General features: G+C 40.9%; 1 protein-coding gene across 4 annotated transcripts in view; it reads right to left on the bottom strand.

The window, feature by feature from the left end:
- The window catches only part of stxbp5a (syntaxin binding protein 5a (tomosyn)), a 90,234-nt gene that overhangs the window by 3,906 nt on the left and 68,830 nt on the right, over positions 1–17,498 (bottom strand). Inside the window, exons 11-26 of one of the 4 annotated variants that reach the window (XM_069701815.1) lie at positions 17,051–17,123; positions 16,608–16,755; positions 14,620–14,687; positions 13,555–13,595; positions 12,957–13,177; positions 11,204–11,385; positions 10,656–10,781; positions 10,088–10,239; positions 8,069–8,131; positions 6,491–6,544; positions 4,392–4,441; positions 3,081–3,363; positions 2,424–2,793; positions 783–948; positions 414–525; positions 107–327 (exon numbers count right to left, since the gene is read on the bottom strand). In XM_069701815.1, coding sequence (XP_069557916.1) covers positions 107–327; positions 414–525; positions 783–948; positions 2,424–2,793; positions 3,081–3,363; positions 4,392–4,441; positions 6,491–6,544; positions 8,069–8,131; positions 10,088–10,239; positions 10,656–10,781; positions 11,204–11,385; positions 12,957–13,177; positions 13,555–13,595; positions 14,620–14,687; positions 16,608–16,755; positions 17,051–17,123 — 2,330 coding nt within the window. The remainder of the gene's footprint in view (positions 1–106; positions 328–413; positions 526–782; positions 949–2,423; positions 2,794–3,080; positions 3,364–4,391; positions 4,442–6,490; positions 6,545–8,068; positions 8,132–10,087; positions 10,240–10,655; positions 10,782–11,203; positions 11,386–12,956; positions 13,178–13,554; positions 13,596–14,619; positions 14,688–16,607; positions 16,756–17,050; positions 17,124–17,498) is intronic. The other 3 variants (XM_069701816.1, XM_069701817.1, XM_069701818.1) reach the window with 3 other exon arrangements.

Genomic DNA, 17,498 nt, shown 5'->3' with positions numbered 1-17,498 from the left:
TTCAAGCATAAAGCTGCTGTGGTGTCTTTGCTGTAACATCACAGGGGGTATCGCCTAAACAGACACGTCTCCCTCCAGCTTTTAAACTTCTCACACTTTCTCTTACGTCATGGGCGTGTTTGGAAAAATTATCTGCGCTGGACATCATGGCAGCTGTCCTCTCATCCAGTTCGCCCAGTTTCTGGCCTCTTTCATCTAGAGCTATCCGGGCACGTGCCAGATCTCCAACCACACCCGAGGCTGCCCCCTTCATGCCCTCGATGCCACCCGGGCCTGGGATGTGCTGGGCCAGACTTCGAGATGCCCGTCCAGCTGTTATCTCACCAACTGGGAGTGAAGGAGAGAAAAACAGTACTTGCTGTTGCTTCTAGGATAGAAAAACTGTGGATGCATGTTATGTGAGTTTTGCCTACATAGTTCCTCTCTGTCCAAGGACTGTGCTCCTCCACCAAACAGGCCTTTGAAGAACCCTCTGTTGGGTGCCTCTGGTGTCTCCACTGGTGTAAAAAGTTCACCCAGCATCTCCTAAAACATCAACACACATTATTGCACTACAGTAAACAGTCCGATCGCTACAAAAACACATACATACACAGTTCCTCAGATTAAATATACAAACACATTGTATGTTATTTTACATGTCCATCATTAAATATGATTCGTTTTTTCTTTAGTACAACACGCAATCCGTTTATGCTCCCAAGGTGTAGGATATAAACCCCCAGATATGGAAATATGACTCATTACCATATTCACACACAAAGTGCACAATGTTAACTCACCTGTAAGTTTTCACATGTGTCCTGACTGTAAGTGATCCTCTGGATCTCAGTGGGGGAGCAGAGGTACATGGCCTGACCGAGGTTGGTGAAGCAGAACGTCCTGGCTATCCGCATGTCTGTCAAAGGTAGGTAGTTTACATCCATGAGCGGTCTCAGCCCCGGCACGCTGGACAGGAGGCACAGAAATGATATGAATGAATTTAAATTTATGGAATAAACTGCCGATAAATGCTTTTTCTATATCGAGCCTTGATTGATGTTTGGCGTTTAACCCTAGCTTTTGTCACTTTGGTCATTAAAGTCAAGATCAGTGACGTTTTCAACACTGTATTTAGCATATTCTAATCTCCTGAAACACTGAGGACAATGTTCCTGCACTCTGACCAACAGGAAAGCACAAGCGTATTCACACAGAAACACAAACCCACACAGACAGGGGGACAGCTGGACAGCCTTGCTTTGTCAGACACCCATATGGAAGGCTGTTCTGTCCCTATCCCTCTCCTCTCCTCTGGGGAAGTGAAGATTCATGAGGATGACCGACACACTAATACCCCGCTGCACGCTCACACCCTTCCACACACACTGCATGAAAATCAGCCAGGTGTGTGTATGTGTGGGTTACTCCTAACCTTGTCACGTTGAATCAACTGGCACATTTGTGTGACACAGTGTTGTGGGTTTAGGTTAGCAGTGATGTGAGAGGATGATGGTCAATGGCAGGTTGACATGAGTGTAAAGGTCTGAGGAGTGCATTAGATTGTTGTGGGTGTGCGTGAGGACAAACGCGTGTCTGACTTTGAATGACAATTTGAGCAAAAGGAAGAGATTAATTGAGCACATAATATGAGGAGGCTGTCTGCCTCAGCGGTGACCACATTTAGTTTCTGTCATCCGAAAGTTCAGTTAATCTGTTGCTCAGATTAAACCAACCTGATAGAGATATCAACCATTTTACTATTTTAAAACATAGAGACCAATGAATGGATACATGAAGCTTCACAAAACAATTACACTGGGGACAACATTGTACCAGGAATAATTCCATTATAACACATCAGTGTTTTGATGCTCAACCTGAAATTTATCTTTTTAGTTTTAACACTCACCACATGCAAGTTTGCTGGTGACTGTAAAGGTTCGCCCCATGACAGAATGGGATCCAATAGTGAAAAGTTTCATTGAGAAAAAAAAATCCTCAAATAAACTTGGACTATTTCTGCAGCCTAGACCTCTTGTTAATAGTCCATTCGTGTGCAAGCAATCTTCCACTCACATTTTTGCCAAAATATGGTTGAATAGAGAACTTTCATCTCCATCTTCATACACAACCCCGATGAGCTCACATCTGTACCCGACCCACTCTTCGATTGTTCTTTAACTAACCAGTGTCATTGCAATACTTACCCAGATTGGCAAAATTATTGACCATTGACCAGACTCTTTTGTTTTAAAAACACAAATTTAAATGTGAAGATTGTTCAATGTGAAATTGATCAAACTTACTATGCACAGCAGAGGGCAGATTAAATGATTAAATCTGCCAATATTCAGTTGATTTATTGAAACTGACGTGGCTCACCCATTTTTATTTATAACCCTCTATTTCTGACTGACCTTGGACTCTGAGACTTTTCTTACCTGAGGGTCATGATGTGGCCGTTGGCACAGAAACAAGCCACGCACAGTCCTTGGCTCATCTGCACCACATCTGCCCGTAAGATAAAGGAAGTCTCTGTGATGCTGTGTTTATAGATGCAGGTTTGAGAGGGGAGGAAGAGCACTTTGGCCTGTTTCTCTGAACACACCACGGCGTATTGGCTCTCACTGAGGTCCTGGGAGGTGGACGGGGACACGGAGACGGGCCGGCGCTTACGGACCTTCTCTCTTTCTTCACCATCTGCTGTAACGTTGGGTTCATACCAAGGCTCATACGCAGGAGGCAGCTGGGAACCCACGGAGTCCAGGAAAGCCATCCGCATGATGCTTCCCTTCAGTCGTACCAACATGCCTGGTTAATAAAACAAAAGGGCTTGTTTAACTTGGTGGGCGAGTTTATCTTTTTCATAGTGTTACTGTATTCACTGTAATTTTGGGTAAAAAAGTTTTACATATGTATTTTGTCTTCTTACCTTCCCTTTATTGTGTCTACCTCAAATTTGTGTCATTTTCATCTTTCTGTTTACTTTTGGACAACTATTAGAATAATGTATTTGTGCGCTAAACTAACTAACACATTTTTTTAAGGAAAAAAAACCATCCAAAACTGTAAATCCCCCCTCAGATTTGTGTACCTACCTGTAGGTGAAATGATAACTGGCTGGAGTTGCCGTTGCTCCCCAGCAGGTGGCAATGTGAGTGCCATAGCCAGCACAGTTCCCAGGGAGGTGCCCACATACAGACAGGGTGTCAAAGTGCTGTCCCCCTTCCGGGCGAAGGTCTCACAGAAGTGGAAAGAGCTGATGGCCTCCCGTGCTTCCTTGTCGATGCTGGTGACGCTGGAGGAGCGTGAGCGGCTGAAAGAGTTGTCCCGGTGGTCTAATGGGTTGGCACCCCGCGGCGGGCATACAGACAGGAGGACAGTAAGGAGAAAACAGAGAGAGGTAAAGCACCCGCAGAGAACTGACATCACAGCTGTGGACACTGTAATGATAATAGAAAATCAAATATTAGTTTTTTATTAATGCCTTAATGGAAACCCTTCATTAATTCAACGAAATTGTGTTTACATTTTAAAGCAAACTCGAGACATACCAGTTAAATGATCTCTGTAAGATATTGATGATGTTGATACAGGGAATTGGTAGAGAGAGTACGGGTTTGCATGCTGAACATTTAGTAAGGAGATAAAATTACATGGCTGCAGTACTTTTTAGCTCTTTTAGAACAGATAGAGCTCCAAATTTTCAACAGACCAGCATCACCTACAACTGAATTGATGACAATTTTACAACATTACACTGGTCTTGTGTTACACAATAAAAAAAAAAAAAAGAAGAAAAAAGAATCAAATGCAAAAATGTTCCAACCCCAATCACTAGTCAGTATAAAGTAAACAGCTGTCTGGCCCTTCGGAAAGGTTACATGTGTGTAACACTGGAACTTTTAAACAAGGGGAATGTTTTGGCACTTGCACATTTTAATTTGACCCTTTAAAATGAAACAACGTTCCATTGAATATTCCTGGTAAGAAAGTTGAACAAAACACAAATGATTTATATTTCAAAGAACCAATCAGACAGAGAAAAGAAAGACATGTAGAACGCAGAGGAGAAAAAGAAAGCTGCAAAAGTTACAGAAAGCTTTAGAGTGAGATGAGGTGTGCAACGTTTAGCTTAGCACCACTGACCTTGAGTAAAACCCCCACAAAGGTCAGAAAATGGGAGTTTGATTCGAACAATTTGATTTAGCTTAATACATTTTTAATTCAGATCAGTGCTACTTTCAAACCCATGCAAACTAAGGAGAAAATCTGCACGGCTTGCCAATTTTGAGGCTGATAACCAGATAGAACTGGACTAATTGGAAAGTGGTGGGGTCCAGTCGGAGTGACAAAAGTGTACTGCATTTTCATACAAATTGTTTGGAGACACGAAGTCAAGGCTTACCCAAGTCTGGCTTTAGCTCAGTAGGCAAGCTTAATTTCCGTGACATCTTTGCTGGAAAAAAGAGAACATCCCTCTTTACAAACACACGTCTAAGCTAACACACGATGCCATGCAAAGCTAGAGAGCTAGCATTGGACTAGGATTGTGCACAAAACTAAAATACACCAGAGTGACAAAAGGCTGTGGATCAAGTGCCAAGGGATTGTTTTATTGACTTAGAGGAGCCAAAATGCTTTACACAGGAGAAGACACTGCTTAAGGACTCCGAGACAACCCTGTATATCACAGAGGCATGCTGTGACAGACAAAACAAACAACGTGAACGCTGATATCACACAATGCCCTGCACGAGGACTGGTAAGACACATCCAAAACTGCACAGCCATTCAGGACCTTCATGCCAAAAGAGCATGCACCAAGAACAAAGAAGTAACATGGAACAGAAAATAATGAAACCAGAGACGGAAGAAGATAGTGAAGATAGTTTAGAGTTACGGAGGTATTCTTCAGATAGTGGTATGTTTTTAGCACTAGTTTGTAATTCATCTTAAAGGAGAGAATAGAAACGGCAGTGAATGAAGGTCTGAGATGAGATATTATTTTCTCTTTCAAGATAGACAGAAGTAGGAGACTGACATGATAAAAGGAAGCATTCATCAAGCACGCACTGAAATGTTTCGCCCAATAATAATAATAGTGATAAAGTCATGAAGTTGTGTCTGGCCAGGAATAATATATTTATCTTTTTGTGCTTCAAAAACAGATAAAAACTCACAAATCCATAGAAATATCTTACATAGATATCTGTGACAGTGTTAATACCACTGAGCTCAATTATTTCTGTCTTAATGTTTTTTTTTTTCAGTTAATTAACAGAACATATTTTGTTTTCACTGTTTTAGAAAATTGTTATTAAAGGGTATAATTAAAAAATGTGACACCACACTGACAATCAAAGTTCCTGTCTTTAACTTGTGTAAAAAAAACACACCATTGGCTTACTTCTCCCTCCTATTAACTTTAAGGGTCTTGCATAAGGTATCGACAAAGGTATCACTTCTTCAGGTTAATTCAGTTTCTGCTCAGGCTGAAATTGGGTGGAGCTAGACTTAGAGTTATGTAATAATAAAAAATGATCAACATGTAATGTTTCCAAACTCACATTTGCAATAAAGCTAAACTGAGGAATGGGGACATGCAAATTAGGAGGTTAGAAGATGTATAATTAAGCAAAACCAAAGAAAAGACCTGCGTTAGTTTTTGGGGTCGTAACAAAGCAAGTTATGTGAACGATTCGATTTTGAACATACTATTTCAGTGAGGTAATGCTAAGGCAAGCTAAGAAGAATCCACAACATTGGCTTTGGGTCAAGCCAAGGCAAAGATGACAAATCCATCATGAAATACAACAGACACTGTAGATATTGTACTTACTCATTGTCACTTACATCTGAAAAGGTGTGGGATATCGAATACCCTCCATCCTTTTTTTTGACTTGTCAGTTAGCTTAAATGTGACCAAATAATGGTTTATAAGTGATTGTTCCTCAACACACACCGGAGGTACATAACGAGACAGTGGGGCAGATGAGTTGCGCTCCATTCTGCGGTGCGATCGTACCGTACTATACACAATCATAACGCGACAGATATCAAACGCAGGCACATTTACAGTTTTACACTCGTGGTACATACATGTAGCATGCAAGATGTATATCAGACAACTACTGTGTCTACAGAGAGCTGCAGTCACACCTTAACTCCAGGTTAGCCTCTGTCCCAAGAGCTATAATTCCTCCGAGTGTGATTTTCTATCCACATTGTTGTGTACTCAAATATCAAATAAAAACATCCTGTCATTGTAAACGAACAAAAAAGCTGCATGATGAGATATTGAGAGAACCAAAAGATAGTAGAACAGAGGCTAACCCACAAGTAGAGTGGAACTTCTAGTCTATTTCCCACTGTGGTGACTATGGACACGGAGGACAGAGACAGTTTCTCCACAACAACAAAAACAAAACAAAACAGGGGGACCAAATCTGGACCATGTTTGTTCTGCCTACACAGCTTGTCATGGACATTTCTGCCCAATCTTACCTCCTCTACCACCTCCATTGTAGAATTGCTGCAGATTGCTGTTTGACATCAACACTTTTGGGCGTGGTGGGTGGGGCGGGGGGGGGGGAAAGTACAGTAAACGTACAGTTAGAAACACCCTTTGTTTTTATTGTTTTTTTTACGATATACAGGCTGTCGCAGTTTTTATTTAATGTTTTTGTTTTTTGTCCAGAGCAGCAAAATGGCCATTTAATTTGAAAAATGTTGGTTCAGGACACTAGTTTCACTCAAATACCTTGTTTTGTGAACTCGAGCAACGATTAACAGATTAATTACTGAGAGATTATAGCATAATATTACAGCCACTTCCACAAGAATCTTCTTTAGCAAGGAAACATTATCCTTGAACATATCTATTCTTAATGCATCACACTGCAACTTATTTTAAGGTAAAATCGGCAAAACTCCAAATAGTGTTTTTCTTCTGCCACTAGAGTTTACGGCTTCGCACAAAAACACTTTGGCCTAGAATAAATGACAAGTTAAAGCAGACGGTTTTTGCAGGAAAGCACCTCATCACTCTGTCACATGAATAATGCAAAGCAGACAGATGTATCAGACCACAGTCTGGTGGCACCAGACACGGGGGTTGGGACAGCCATCATACCTGAAAACAGCAGTGAGCAGACTTTGAGATTTGTTTTCTGTCTGACCTTTTTATAAAGCTCCTTATTTTCACTGTGCTAATGCCAAGTTACCCCTAATGAGATGAATCTGGGCTGTTCTCTCTTCAAGCACTTTCAGCTGAAATACTAATGACATGGAAGCAAGTAAAAGAGCAGCAGAGCATTTTAATGATGCAAAACACAATGTAGTTCTTCTCCTCGATCATCTTGAGGCTGTATATTTGAACTTAGAGGTGGCGTAAGGTTACGACAAAGTTGATGATAAAAAAAAATTATGTTTTTACCGACAGCACAATCTGTTTTGTTTGCTTTCGTCTGGGCATGTACTTATGAAAGCTGCTTGATATGATAATGTATCTAGAAGAATCTGCATTTATATGGTGCGCCCAGACACATTTAAATGTTTAACTGAAAGGAGATCACTGCTCCAAATCCAAATCAAAAGTGGATTCACATAATCTTGGCAAGCAATACGATATATTTGCCTGCTGAAGATTATGCAGTTACTGAATATGAGAAAGTACACAAGAATGTCTTCTTTTCAACTAATATTCTGATTAATGTAAATTAATGGGTTTCTCTCCCAGAATGCAGTTTTGTTTTATAGTTTCATTTAATTTACAATTCTTTGCAGTCCCATTAATTTAGCATCACAGAGATTGAATACAGAACTATAGCCCAGTGTTCCAGGATACTGAGCAAGATTAAAACAAATTTATTCCTGTTCATTGAACTCTGAAAAGTGGTAAAAGAACGCATTCAGAAATGGGAAAATACTCTCAAAAACCGATAAACGTTCGGCATGAAAGTCAAACAGTGCATTTCTAAAGACTGAGGTAGAGGTTCGCTGTTGGGTTTTACGTCTCGGCAGCACAAAGCCTCTGTTATATGTATTTTTTCTTTTTCAATAAGACGCTGAAGGACATGTTACCTGAAGTAGGGGACTTGCAGCGGTCCTCTGATGTGGCCGAGCCCTCATTGATGTCGCACAGACCTGGAGCAGAGATCGCACAATCCATCATTACTTCCAAAATCAGGCAGGTCAAAAAGATCCAATGGGGTGTTCATTCTATGTATGAATAACTCATACTGGTTTTATTTTATCATATACTGCAATCTCAAAGATAACCTAAGATATCAACTGGGACAGCAACATGTTTTCCAGAGATTAGACTGGACTATATGTGCAGATAAATGACCTCTATGTCTACAGTTCTCTTCACCTGTCAGGAGCACTGACCAACAGATGAGTGCGCCAGAAACTCCGTTATGTGCAATTGCAATGTGTTTTTTAATCCGTTTTGAAAGCTAATTCCGCCCTTTATCGCGTGCATGTTTGGGTATAAGTGTGTGTGTGTGTGTGTGTGTGTGTGTGTGTGTGTGTGTGTGTGTGTGTGTGTGTGTGTGTGTGTGTGTGTGTGTGTGTGTGTGTGTGTGTGTGTGTGTGTGTGTGTGTGTGCGTGAGAGACTTTGTCCTATGAGGCAGAAAGCCAAGCAGACAGCAGTCCCTGTTGGCAGAAGAAACACAGCTGGACGCCTGATTACTGCTCACACTCGCCAAGCCCTGACAGGTGCCAGCCCACGGCTCACCAGTCACTGACACCAGATGCTCTATGCGTATTTACAATTGCATCTTCCTGTGTATGTGTTGGTGTGTATACATTAGTTAGTGTCTGTTCCTGCATACATAGCTGCCTAACATAATCATGCATAAACTACTATACATAAAAAATAAATCTCTCAGCATCCACGGACACATTCAATCAAACTTTTGCTTAAGTATGAGCAGTTTGTCGTCATGACACTGCGGCATCGTCTATGTAGCTGCGTTGCCATTGTCCAACACATGGGGGCAGTGTGTCCACATTGAGAGACCCTATCGTCCATCAGTGGTACTGTAAAGCTGCATTGGCGATGTGTGTAAAAGGGATGGGCTGTGAGAGTGTATGTGTGAATGAGAGGCAAAGAGACAGAGACAGAGAGAGGTGGATAAATAAACAGACAAAGTCAATCAAAGTCCAAAGAAAGAGTAAGTATTTGTGATGCCAAAGTGCTCTGTCATGCATCAGCTTTGTGAACTGAGGCTGGATCATTTGAAATGCAATGTGAGTCGCTGCATTCATTCTCATATTCGGATTGGTTTACAGATTAGATCAGGGACGACGGACCTGCAAGGTAAGCTCAAGTGGCAAAAACTAGTCATCATGTTCAATGAAAACCTACACCTGTGTGATGGAAAGACGGGCCAGATTCGACTGTAGTTCCTATGAGATTCACTGTGCTTATATGGTCAACACCAAAAGCTGACTAATTAATAAAGAGTAATGTTCTGTGCAATTTTTCCTGATTGTTTCATTTTCACCTTTAAGACAAAAGCAGGACTCGAAAATCCATGTTCAGCTCAGTTAGATGCTGTGCCAGTTATTTTCTTCATGGTAGATGACCACAGTCAAAGTCAAATGTAAGTAGAGCAGAGAGAACACAATCAATTAATGGCTTTAGTAGCCAGACGTGAACAAACAGTAAGTCTAAAAAAAACTTTCAAATATGATATTGGCAATGAGGATCAGATTTTACTGCAGTACTTTTTACACAATCTTTTATTTACATACACAGCATGTATTGTGCTTCTGTAAACTTAATGAGAGCTCTAAAATTAAAGAAACATTTGGTATAATTAAAATAATAACTTTAGTTGCTGAGTGCAAATACACTGGGGATGACTGCGGTCTTCACGATCCCTTGATTATCTCAGAGTGACTTGAAAGTTTGGTGCACAATCAACTGAATTTTGAGATTGGGCAAAAAAAAAGCTTGGATGTGTGATTAGTCATGTGTGGGCATAAAATAATATGGCTGCTTTACTTTAAGTAAATTTTTTTTTTAAAAATCAGAAAAGTTTAAGTTGTTTGTCTTTCTGGTATCTTTCTTCTCCCTTTTTCCTTATTACCTCCAGAAGGTTGTCGTGTCTTTCTTGGCGAGCGGGGCTGTCTCTGGTAGGGGTCATTGGAACCGTAAAGCTCGACCGTCCCTAAGTTGAGCACTACTGTCTTCTGGACGTAGTCCACCACCGCCAGACCGTTACTGTTGCCAAACACCAATCTGGGGAGGGATGACAAAGTCAGAGAAGAAGTGAAGGAAGCAGGAGGGAAAAAAAAGTTTGAGAAACAAGGATAAAAAGGTTATTTTGAGAAATGTGGTTGTGGGACTTGATTTAGTTTTCAAAGATAAAAACAATGTCGTCAGAGCACAAAAACAGCTGGAATGTCAACATTTTTCTGGCTGCCATAAACTGTGTTGACAGTCCTGGCTGTCACCGTATTCCTTGAGCTGTTACTTCTTGAACCACACAACTGCACGTGTGTCTGCTCTCCCTATAAGATGGCGTTTTACAAATTGAAGTCATATTACTTTTTAACTGGAGATGAAACTGCTTGATATAAATAAAATAAATCCAGGTTCCCAACTTCCCAGAAGAGATTAAGTCTCGACTAAAATGTTACTGTGTGTGTACTTACAGGCCGTAGGAGGAATTGAGCGCCAGACTTGTGATCTGCTGAGGAGGCTCTCCGCTCACCCACACTAACTGGACCACCAAATCTACCTGGTATCCTGGAGACTGCTTCAAAGGAGTACTGCGCACTCTGTAGAGAGGCAGAATGGGGGCAAAAAAGAGACAGCAAGAGAAACAAAAAATAAATGAAAAAGGGAGAGACATTGAAGAAATGTTTAATAAAGAGAGTGATAAGTGGTGCAGCTGCGGTTCTGAGGCAGTTGTGTGTTGAGGGTCTGCCATCAGTGGTTGCAAGGGAATGATGGGGAGGCTGTGGCTGAGAATGCTTTAGGCGCTGAAGAAGTCTGTGCAAGTGTGCTTGAGGCAAAAGGCGAGAATCTTGTGTGTATGAGTATGTGTGCTCCTGCTTCTGAGAGTTTATGTAAGTGCCTTTGCATGTATGTATGTATGTATGTGTGTGTGTGTGTGTGTGTGTGTGTGTGTGTGTGTGTGTGTGTGTGTGTGTGTGTGTGTGTGTGTGTGTGTGTGTGTGTGTGTGTGTGTGTTTTATACTTGAGGCAGGGCATGTTGCCTCCATCAGAGTTGGTGCTGCTGGTGGAAGGGTGTGAAGGTGGGCCGCTCGTCTGAGGGGATGCACCAGGGGTGGGATGTGCTGATGTCTGTTCACCCCCGCCACTCCCGCCATCTGGTGACTCTATGTCGTTCAGCTCGTACTGCATTCGCACCTCTAGTAACTGTACGAGGTGCACAGAAAAACATGCGCGGATATTAGCAAATGTATAAATGAGGATATGTCAAAATGAGATCTCAAATCTTGTAAACAACAATTCCTGCGAGGATGAGAAGAGGGCAATTGACTGTGAATGACAGCTGCATGCATTCACAGGGTCACTTTGATGATAAGGATTTGTTGATGTGTGTATGTGGGCAGATTGAGAGTCAAAAAGGTCCTCCAACACTGAAATGTTCAATTCCTTTTAAGTCCTCCTTCAGGCCCTTTGCATCCTCCGCCTTCGTGCAGACACACGCAATCCTAAACACACACGTGCACACACACACACACACACACACACACACACACACACACACACACACACACACACACACACACACACACACACACACACACACACACACACACACACACACACACACAATGCCCATAAGCTTCTCTCCTTTGCATTCTGTCCGTCTCATTAGCCCCACTGACATGTGGGAGTGAAGAGTGATCAGTGCCCTCCTTCAGATTCTGTCTCCTGCCTGTCTCCGTCCTCCACTACTGTCCTTTTCTGCAAGGTTATAGAGAGGTGTTCGACCTTGCGCAAAGGGAGCCTGTTCTCCTAATTACAGCTCACTACTGCTGCATATCTAGTCCTGATCCACATCGCAACACATGGAGTTGAAGAAAAGGGCCTGAAATTTCCCTGACACATGCATTGGTGCTCATTTGCAGTCAAATAGCAAAGCTTCAAGAAACATGAAAGTGACTGACTTGAATCTGTCTCTTTCAGCTGCTACCAAGGTGCTTCTAAACAAAGCATAGAAGTCGGCAAAACTTTTTTTTTTTTTTTTTTTTTTTTTTTTTTGCTGTTTGTTTGGAGGAGTTGAAGATTTGGACATTTAAAACAAAGAACACAAAAAGAGCATCAGATAAACAAATCACAGTACTGCCCACATACTATGATTGACAAGATCTCTGTGAAGTCTGGTGCAACAACACCACAGCGAGGACTGCTTGCCAAGAAAAATGTTGCCAGACTTTTAAATAAATACAGTATCATGCTGGTTACTGATTTATCACTTGACTGACGGCGACCGACAGCAGAAACTAAGCATAAATGCACGCACCCTCTCACTTGTAACATAAAGTAGGAGCTGTGAGCATAACAGTGATTAAACTTCATTTCTCCGTATTTCATTAAACACTGACTCCCATCACACCGACATTAGCACTTACATCGCTATCAAGGCAGATTAAGATGGTGTAACTTTGCTTGTTCACCGCTCTGTCTGTTGGCATGGTAACCATACTGCCCTTGACCAGGCAGATCTGTGAGTGCATGTGTGTGTGGTTGTGCATATGTCTCAGTATCTTAAAGCCTGGGAGAAAGTGAGGGGTGAGGGCTATTCATAACAAACACAAGCATCGTGTTTGGTGATGGAGGGCTTCATGGTCACATTAAGTCCCTGGTTTTTTATGACTGTGCTTGTGTCGTTCAAACAGACCTAGAAAGACAGAGAATATAAGGGAAAAGAGATGTGTTTTCTGAAAGTTGAGAAGAAATGTTTTTAAACCGTTACCCACCTGCACCACCTCAGTAGTTACTTCCAGCTTGCTGAAGCGGTAGATGATAACATTGGCTGACACCCCGGCCACACACAGCATCCTGCTCTCGGGGCACCAGGCCATGATCTGTATGGCGAAGGGGTCTTCATCTGACACCTCAGTGCTGCCCTTGTCGTCCTTAGACCGGTTCCTGTCAAACACCTTGGCTGTCTTGAGTTTATAGAGCACCTGGAGCATTACTAGAAAAAACAGGAGAGAAAAAGAAAGCAGTAGTTGCAATCGAGGCATTTCAGACATTTAGAACCGAATGCTACACGAGGTAATGGGGTGCCTTAAACAATACAGAAGTGATCGTCACTGCAATAAATTAAAACTTAACAAAAATATGTTAGCTCTTTAACGTTGTTTAAGTCTGCAAATACTATTGTTTCTATACAGAAAATGTCCTTTCAGAAAGCGTTTATTTATTACTCAAGTTTCTAAAGTGATATTTTCTTTCTTACTTTCCGCTTTTTTATTTCAAAGTTTATTTGAAGCGCACACTGTCCTCTACTGTTTGAAAATTCAACACAGGTGATTTAAGAAACAATGCTCGTAATTTATGAGCAGAACTTACTTGCAGAGGCATCCCAGAACTTCACAGTTCCATCAGCATGCCTGGAAAATGTGAGCGTTGAAAACAGGAGAAAAAAATTGAAAGAACATTTTTTTAGTTTAGTTTTAGTGTTGTGTTGTCTTGTACAACAAAACACCGAGTTCTAACTTATATTTTCAGTTTGATCAAACAAAAACAGACAATTTGTAAGATTTGCAGCAGTAAAGAAGTCTCAGGAATATCTTTCAAAAAAGCCTTAAATAAAAATTAAATAAAAATATTTTTGATGACTTTTCGGTTCAAAAGCATTTACAACCAAATTTCCAGGAAGAAAATATACAACAAATATCAAAATTAAAATGAGTTTTGTTTTGCAGCTGTTAGCCACCGAGTTAAATTTTCGGGAAATCTTCATGCCATTATATCCAGTTATATTGAGGACAAAAGCGTGCTTCCAACTTTGTAGCAACATTTTGGAGAAGGAAAACATTTATTTTCCAGCAAATTAAGGTGCGATGTCCACATGCTTCTGGCCATGTACCATTAATTGGGTTAGTAAAAGAATGTTAAACTCTTGATAATTGACAGTTTTGAGATTTGATGTCCAGAAAAATGTCATGTGCTGTATTTTGGTTGTTAGTTCTCTCCTCTTTCCCTTATCTCTGTTTGCTTTGTTGCCAATTCAGCTGAGTGGATTGGGAGAGAAATATTTTGCAGGCTGTGGCGTTCTTAGACAGAGAAAGAAGCCTGGACAGAATAGTAATGTTATTCGGTCCAGGGGAGAGAAGAGAGGGAGGCAGGAGAGGAGAGGAGCACGAGCCTCCTGCTGCCAAACCCATACCTCAATGTCACTTCTTCAGTGCTTGTGATCTGTTAAAAACGCCCCTTCTCGCCTTGTTGACAGCTTAGCACGGGATAATAAACATCAAAATGGAGCAAAGTGCACATGATTGGAATACATGAAGGCCTACAGTAAAGTGTTTAAGAAAAAGCTCCCTCGCTGTGGTGACCTGACAGTGGCGGAGAGGTGAAAGTAATTGCAGCAGGATAATAACGATAATGCTAATGAAATCAGTATTATCTTACCCAGTAATGATGATCTCTGGGTAGCTTTGTGTGCCTTGACCCCAGTTTCCACCACTAATAGGCCATTCCTGGATAAACAGCAGACACACACACTGCATTAGTGAATGATATAGTACAGGAGCAGCTCTGTCAATAAACGGCGTGTCAATAAAACACGTTGATTCTAGAAACCGACGATGTGATAAAACTGTATGTGCGAGGCTGCTTGCGAAAACAGGTTGAAATCCTTTGTGTACGTCTCTCAGTGTGACTTGCAATTATACATTATGCACCTCAGAGAGTGTGTGCCTCCATCTGTGAGTATGTGTGTGCGTTAGTGGGGGCTTGGCTTTGAACACGTTGACACATACAAAGGTCACCAGGATGACTCATGGTGATCTTTATGTGAGAATGCCCTCCTGGAGCTAAGTATGGCTCGTGCTTAGAAGAAAAAAAAAAGTAAAAAAGAAGACGCTGGGTTCCCAGTTTGGGTTAGAACATGCTGACATTTCCGACAGAAACCGAGAGCAAGGCGACAGGGAAAAGAACATAAGCATACATAATGGCTGAAGGAGCAGGGGGTCTGTCTCAGATGATACAGGGATAAGAGACGAGAATGAGAGGAGAGAGGAGGTGTGCAGAAAGAGAGGAGGATCATTCGGTAATATGACAGTTATATGGTCCATTTAGCTTCATGGAAACATTGAGAAATATACTTTAGTAACACAGGGACAAATTTCAAAACTGAATGCAGTTTGCATCTCTAGTATGCACATCGATGTATTAATGTAGCCTTTATCATGCAACCTTGTTGATCTTGGAGCGCATGATGGTTAGAGGGTGCAGTGTGGGACATTTACATTTCTAATTTAGCCATTTAGCTTTTTTATGACACCATCATCCACAATGACGTGAAGGAAAATTGCACCCTCAGGATAGTTTTACACTGTTATGCATCGTGTATTTGTGATAGGTGAGGTATTACATAGGTTGTTTTAATTACTTAAAAAAAAAATACAAAAAATAAATAAATGATGATTTGATGGCATTCAATGATGGCACATAGCATTTAATCAATTTTACTAACATCTGCCCATATTACAGCTCTGTAATTCCTGAATAATTTCTGTTTTCTGAGAAGTTTCCAAAATATTTAATACTAATAACAGGGACTACTTAAAAAAAACTATCTTAAAGTTATGCTGGCATCCCCGTGAGGCACAGTGGTGCTTAGAGATAATTGTAACAGTGACATGCGTTCATGCTTCCAGTGGCAATATTAACAATGTGATGTCTAGCATGTATTGTTTACCAGGTTTGTCCTTTAGTTTAGCCTGATAGCATGCTTACAGTTGCTGGTTAGCACTGAACATAGATTGAAGCTGAGGCTGATGACACTAGTTTCTCAAGTGTTTGCTAAATACTGGCGATACGATTAAACTGGTGCACTTTCAATAAATAACTTTCATTCCTTTTACAAACTTAGAGGCTTTTAGTCTTAGAACAGTGGGTCAACTGAACTTGCAAAAGTGTACAATTCTAAAGAAAAGCATGCAATTAAACTGAATTAATAAAACTATTCATTTGGGTTTAAATGGTCTTTTATTTTAAGTAAATTTCCGTTTTTCTTGTTATTAATACTGAACAGTATTACCAGGAAACCTCTGTGGATTTGAGACAATTTTAAGGACACAACATCTGTTCCACTCCTTAAAGTACCTCCAGTCAAAATGAATGTGTTGTGGATACACTACGTACAACCTGAGAACAAATTAATATCTCTTCTTCCCTGACAAATGAGTTTTCCTTTTCCCCCTTTTTGCCTGTCTGTGCAAAATTGTAATCTTGGAAAGAAGTCTTTTCTCTTTAATTCTCTGTGTCTCATCCCAAAGCCTGATATTCACCATGGATATGATATGAAAGATTGTCTGTTAAGGTTTCAGAGAAAGAAGGGAACAACATCAGCAGTAAGACCCAGTGTTACAACATAAAGCTTTCTTGCATCGTACCCTTTTGCTGTAGCCCTGTCGTTTCTGCCGCGAGCCGACAGAATAAAGTGCAGGTATGAGGTCCACAGGGCAGTCGGCAAAGTACTCGCAGCAGGTCACAGGAGACTCGTGGATAGTCAGAGGATAGGGGTTCTCAAATATGGGGTAACTGTTCAAAGGAGAGTACAGACAAAGTCTCTCTGAATGACATCAGTCAGTCTGCCACTATCAGTCCATTAGTACTTGTCAGTACTGCATGCCTGCTTGAAGTTGGATTTCAATAAATGCCAGACATTCCTTAAATAATATAAATTATGAAAGTAAGCTGTATAATTATTAAAAGAAGGGGGCAATAAATAACAGAGATAAGAAGCACGAACAGGTCATCTGCAGTATTTTAGCTCACATGAAAGAAAGAAAAGGAGTCAAGATGATGAAGAATTATTTAACAGTGCCAGACTCACCCATTTTGTGCAAGGTCGATCACCACTAAATCCTTTTCTAGAAGGACCACCACAGCGTAAGGTTCCTGAAAATCTGTAAAATGAAACCCACAAAGACAAGTCGTTCATCACACTGTAGTCTTATCAGTATTGTAATTCTTCAAGAAAGAAGTCCTCTGAAATCTGCAAAACCACATGGGATCAATTCCTTACACTTTATACGGCAAATCATTTCTATGCCCTGAAGGTGTGAGGGCAGGAAAGCCATACGCTTACATATATTAATCTATGAATAATATAACAGTTGGGAATATCGCTTTGGTTGAATATTTGTATCAGTCTCATTTGAGAGTAAAATGTAATATTTCCACTTTAGGATGAGTCTCTTGTAACTTAACTGTGGTAATGGATGAATATATAACTTTGAATTGCATAATCTACAGAAGCACAACATCGGAGCCGGTACAGC

Source organism: Brachyistius frenatus, unplaced genomic scaffold (assembly GCF_029030835.1).
Source record: "Brachyistius frenatus isolate BFR_SWC_R1_liver_20210118 unplaced genomic scaffold, ASM2903083v1 Contig_38, whole genome shotgun sequence".
In the NCBI taxonomy this organism is placed as follows: Eukaryota; Metazoa; Chordata; class Actinopteri; family Embiotocidae; genus Brachyistius; species Brachyistius frenatus.
Note: the sequence above shows the minus strand (reverse complement) of the source record. Positions and strands in the feature narration are given on the sequence as shown.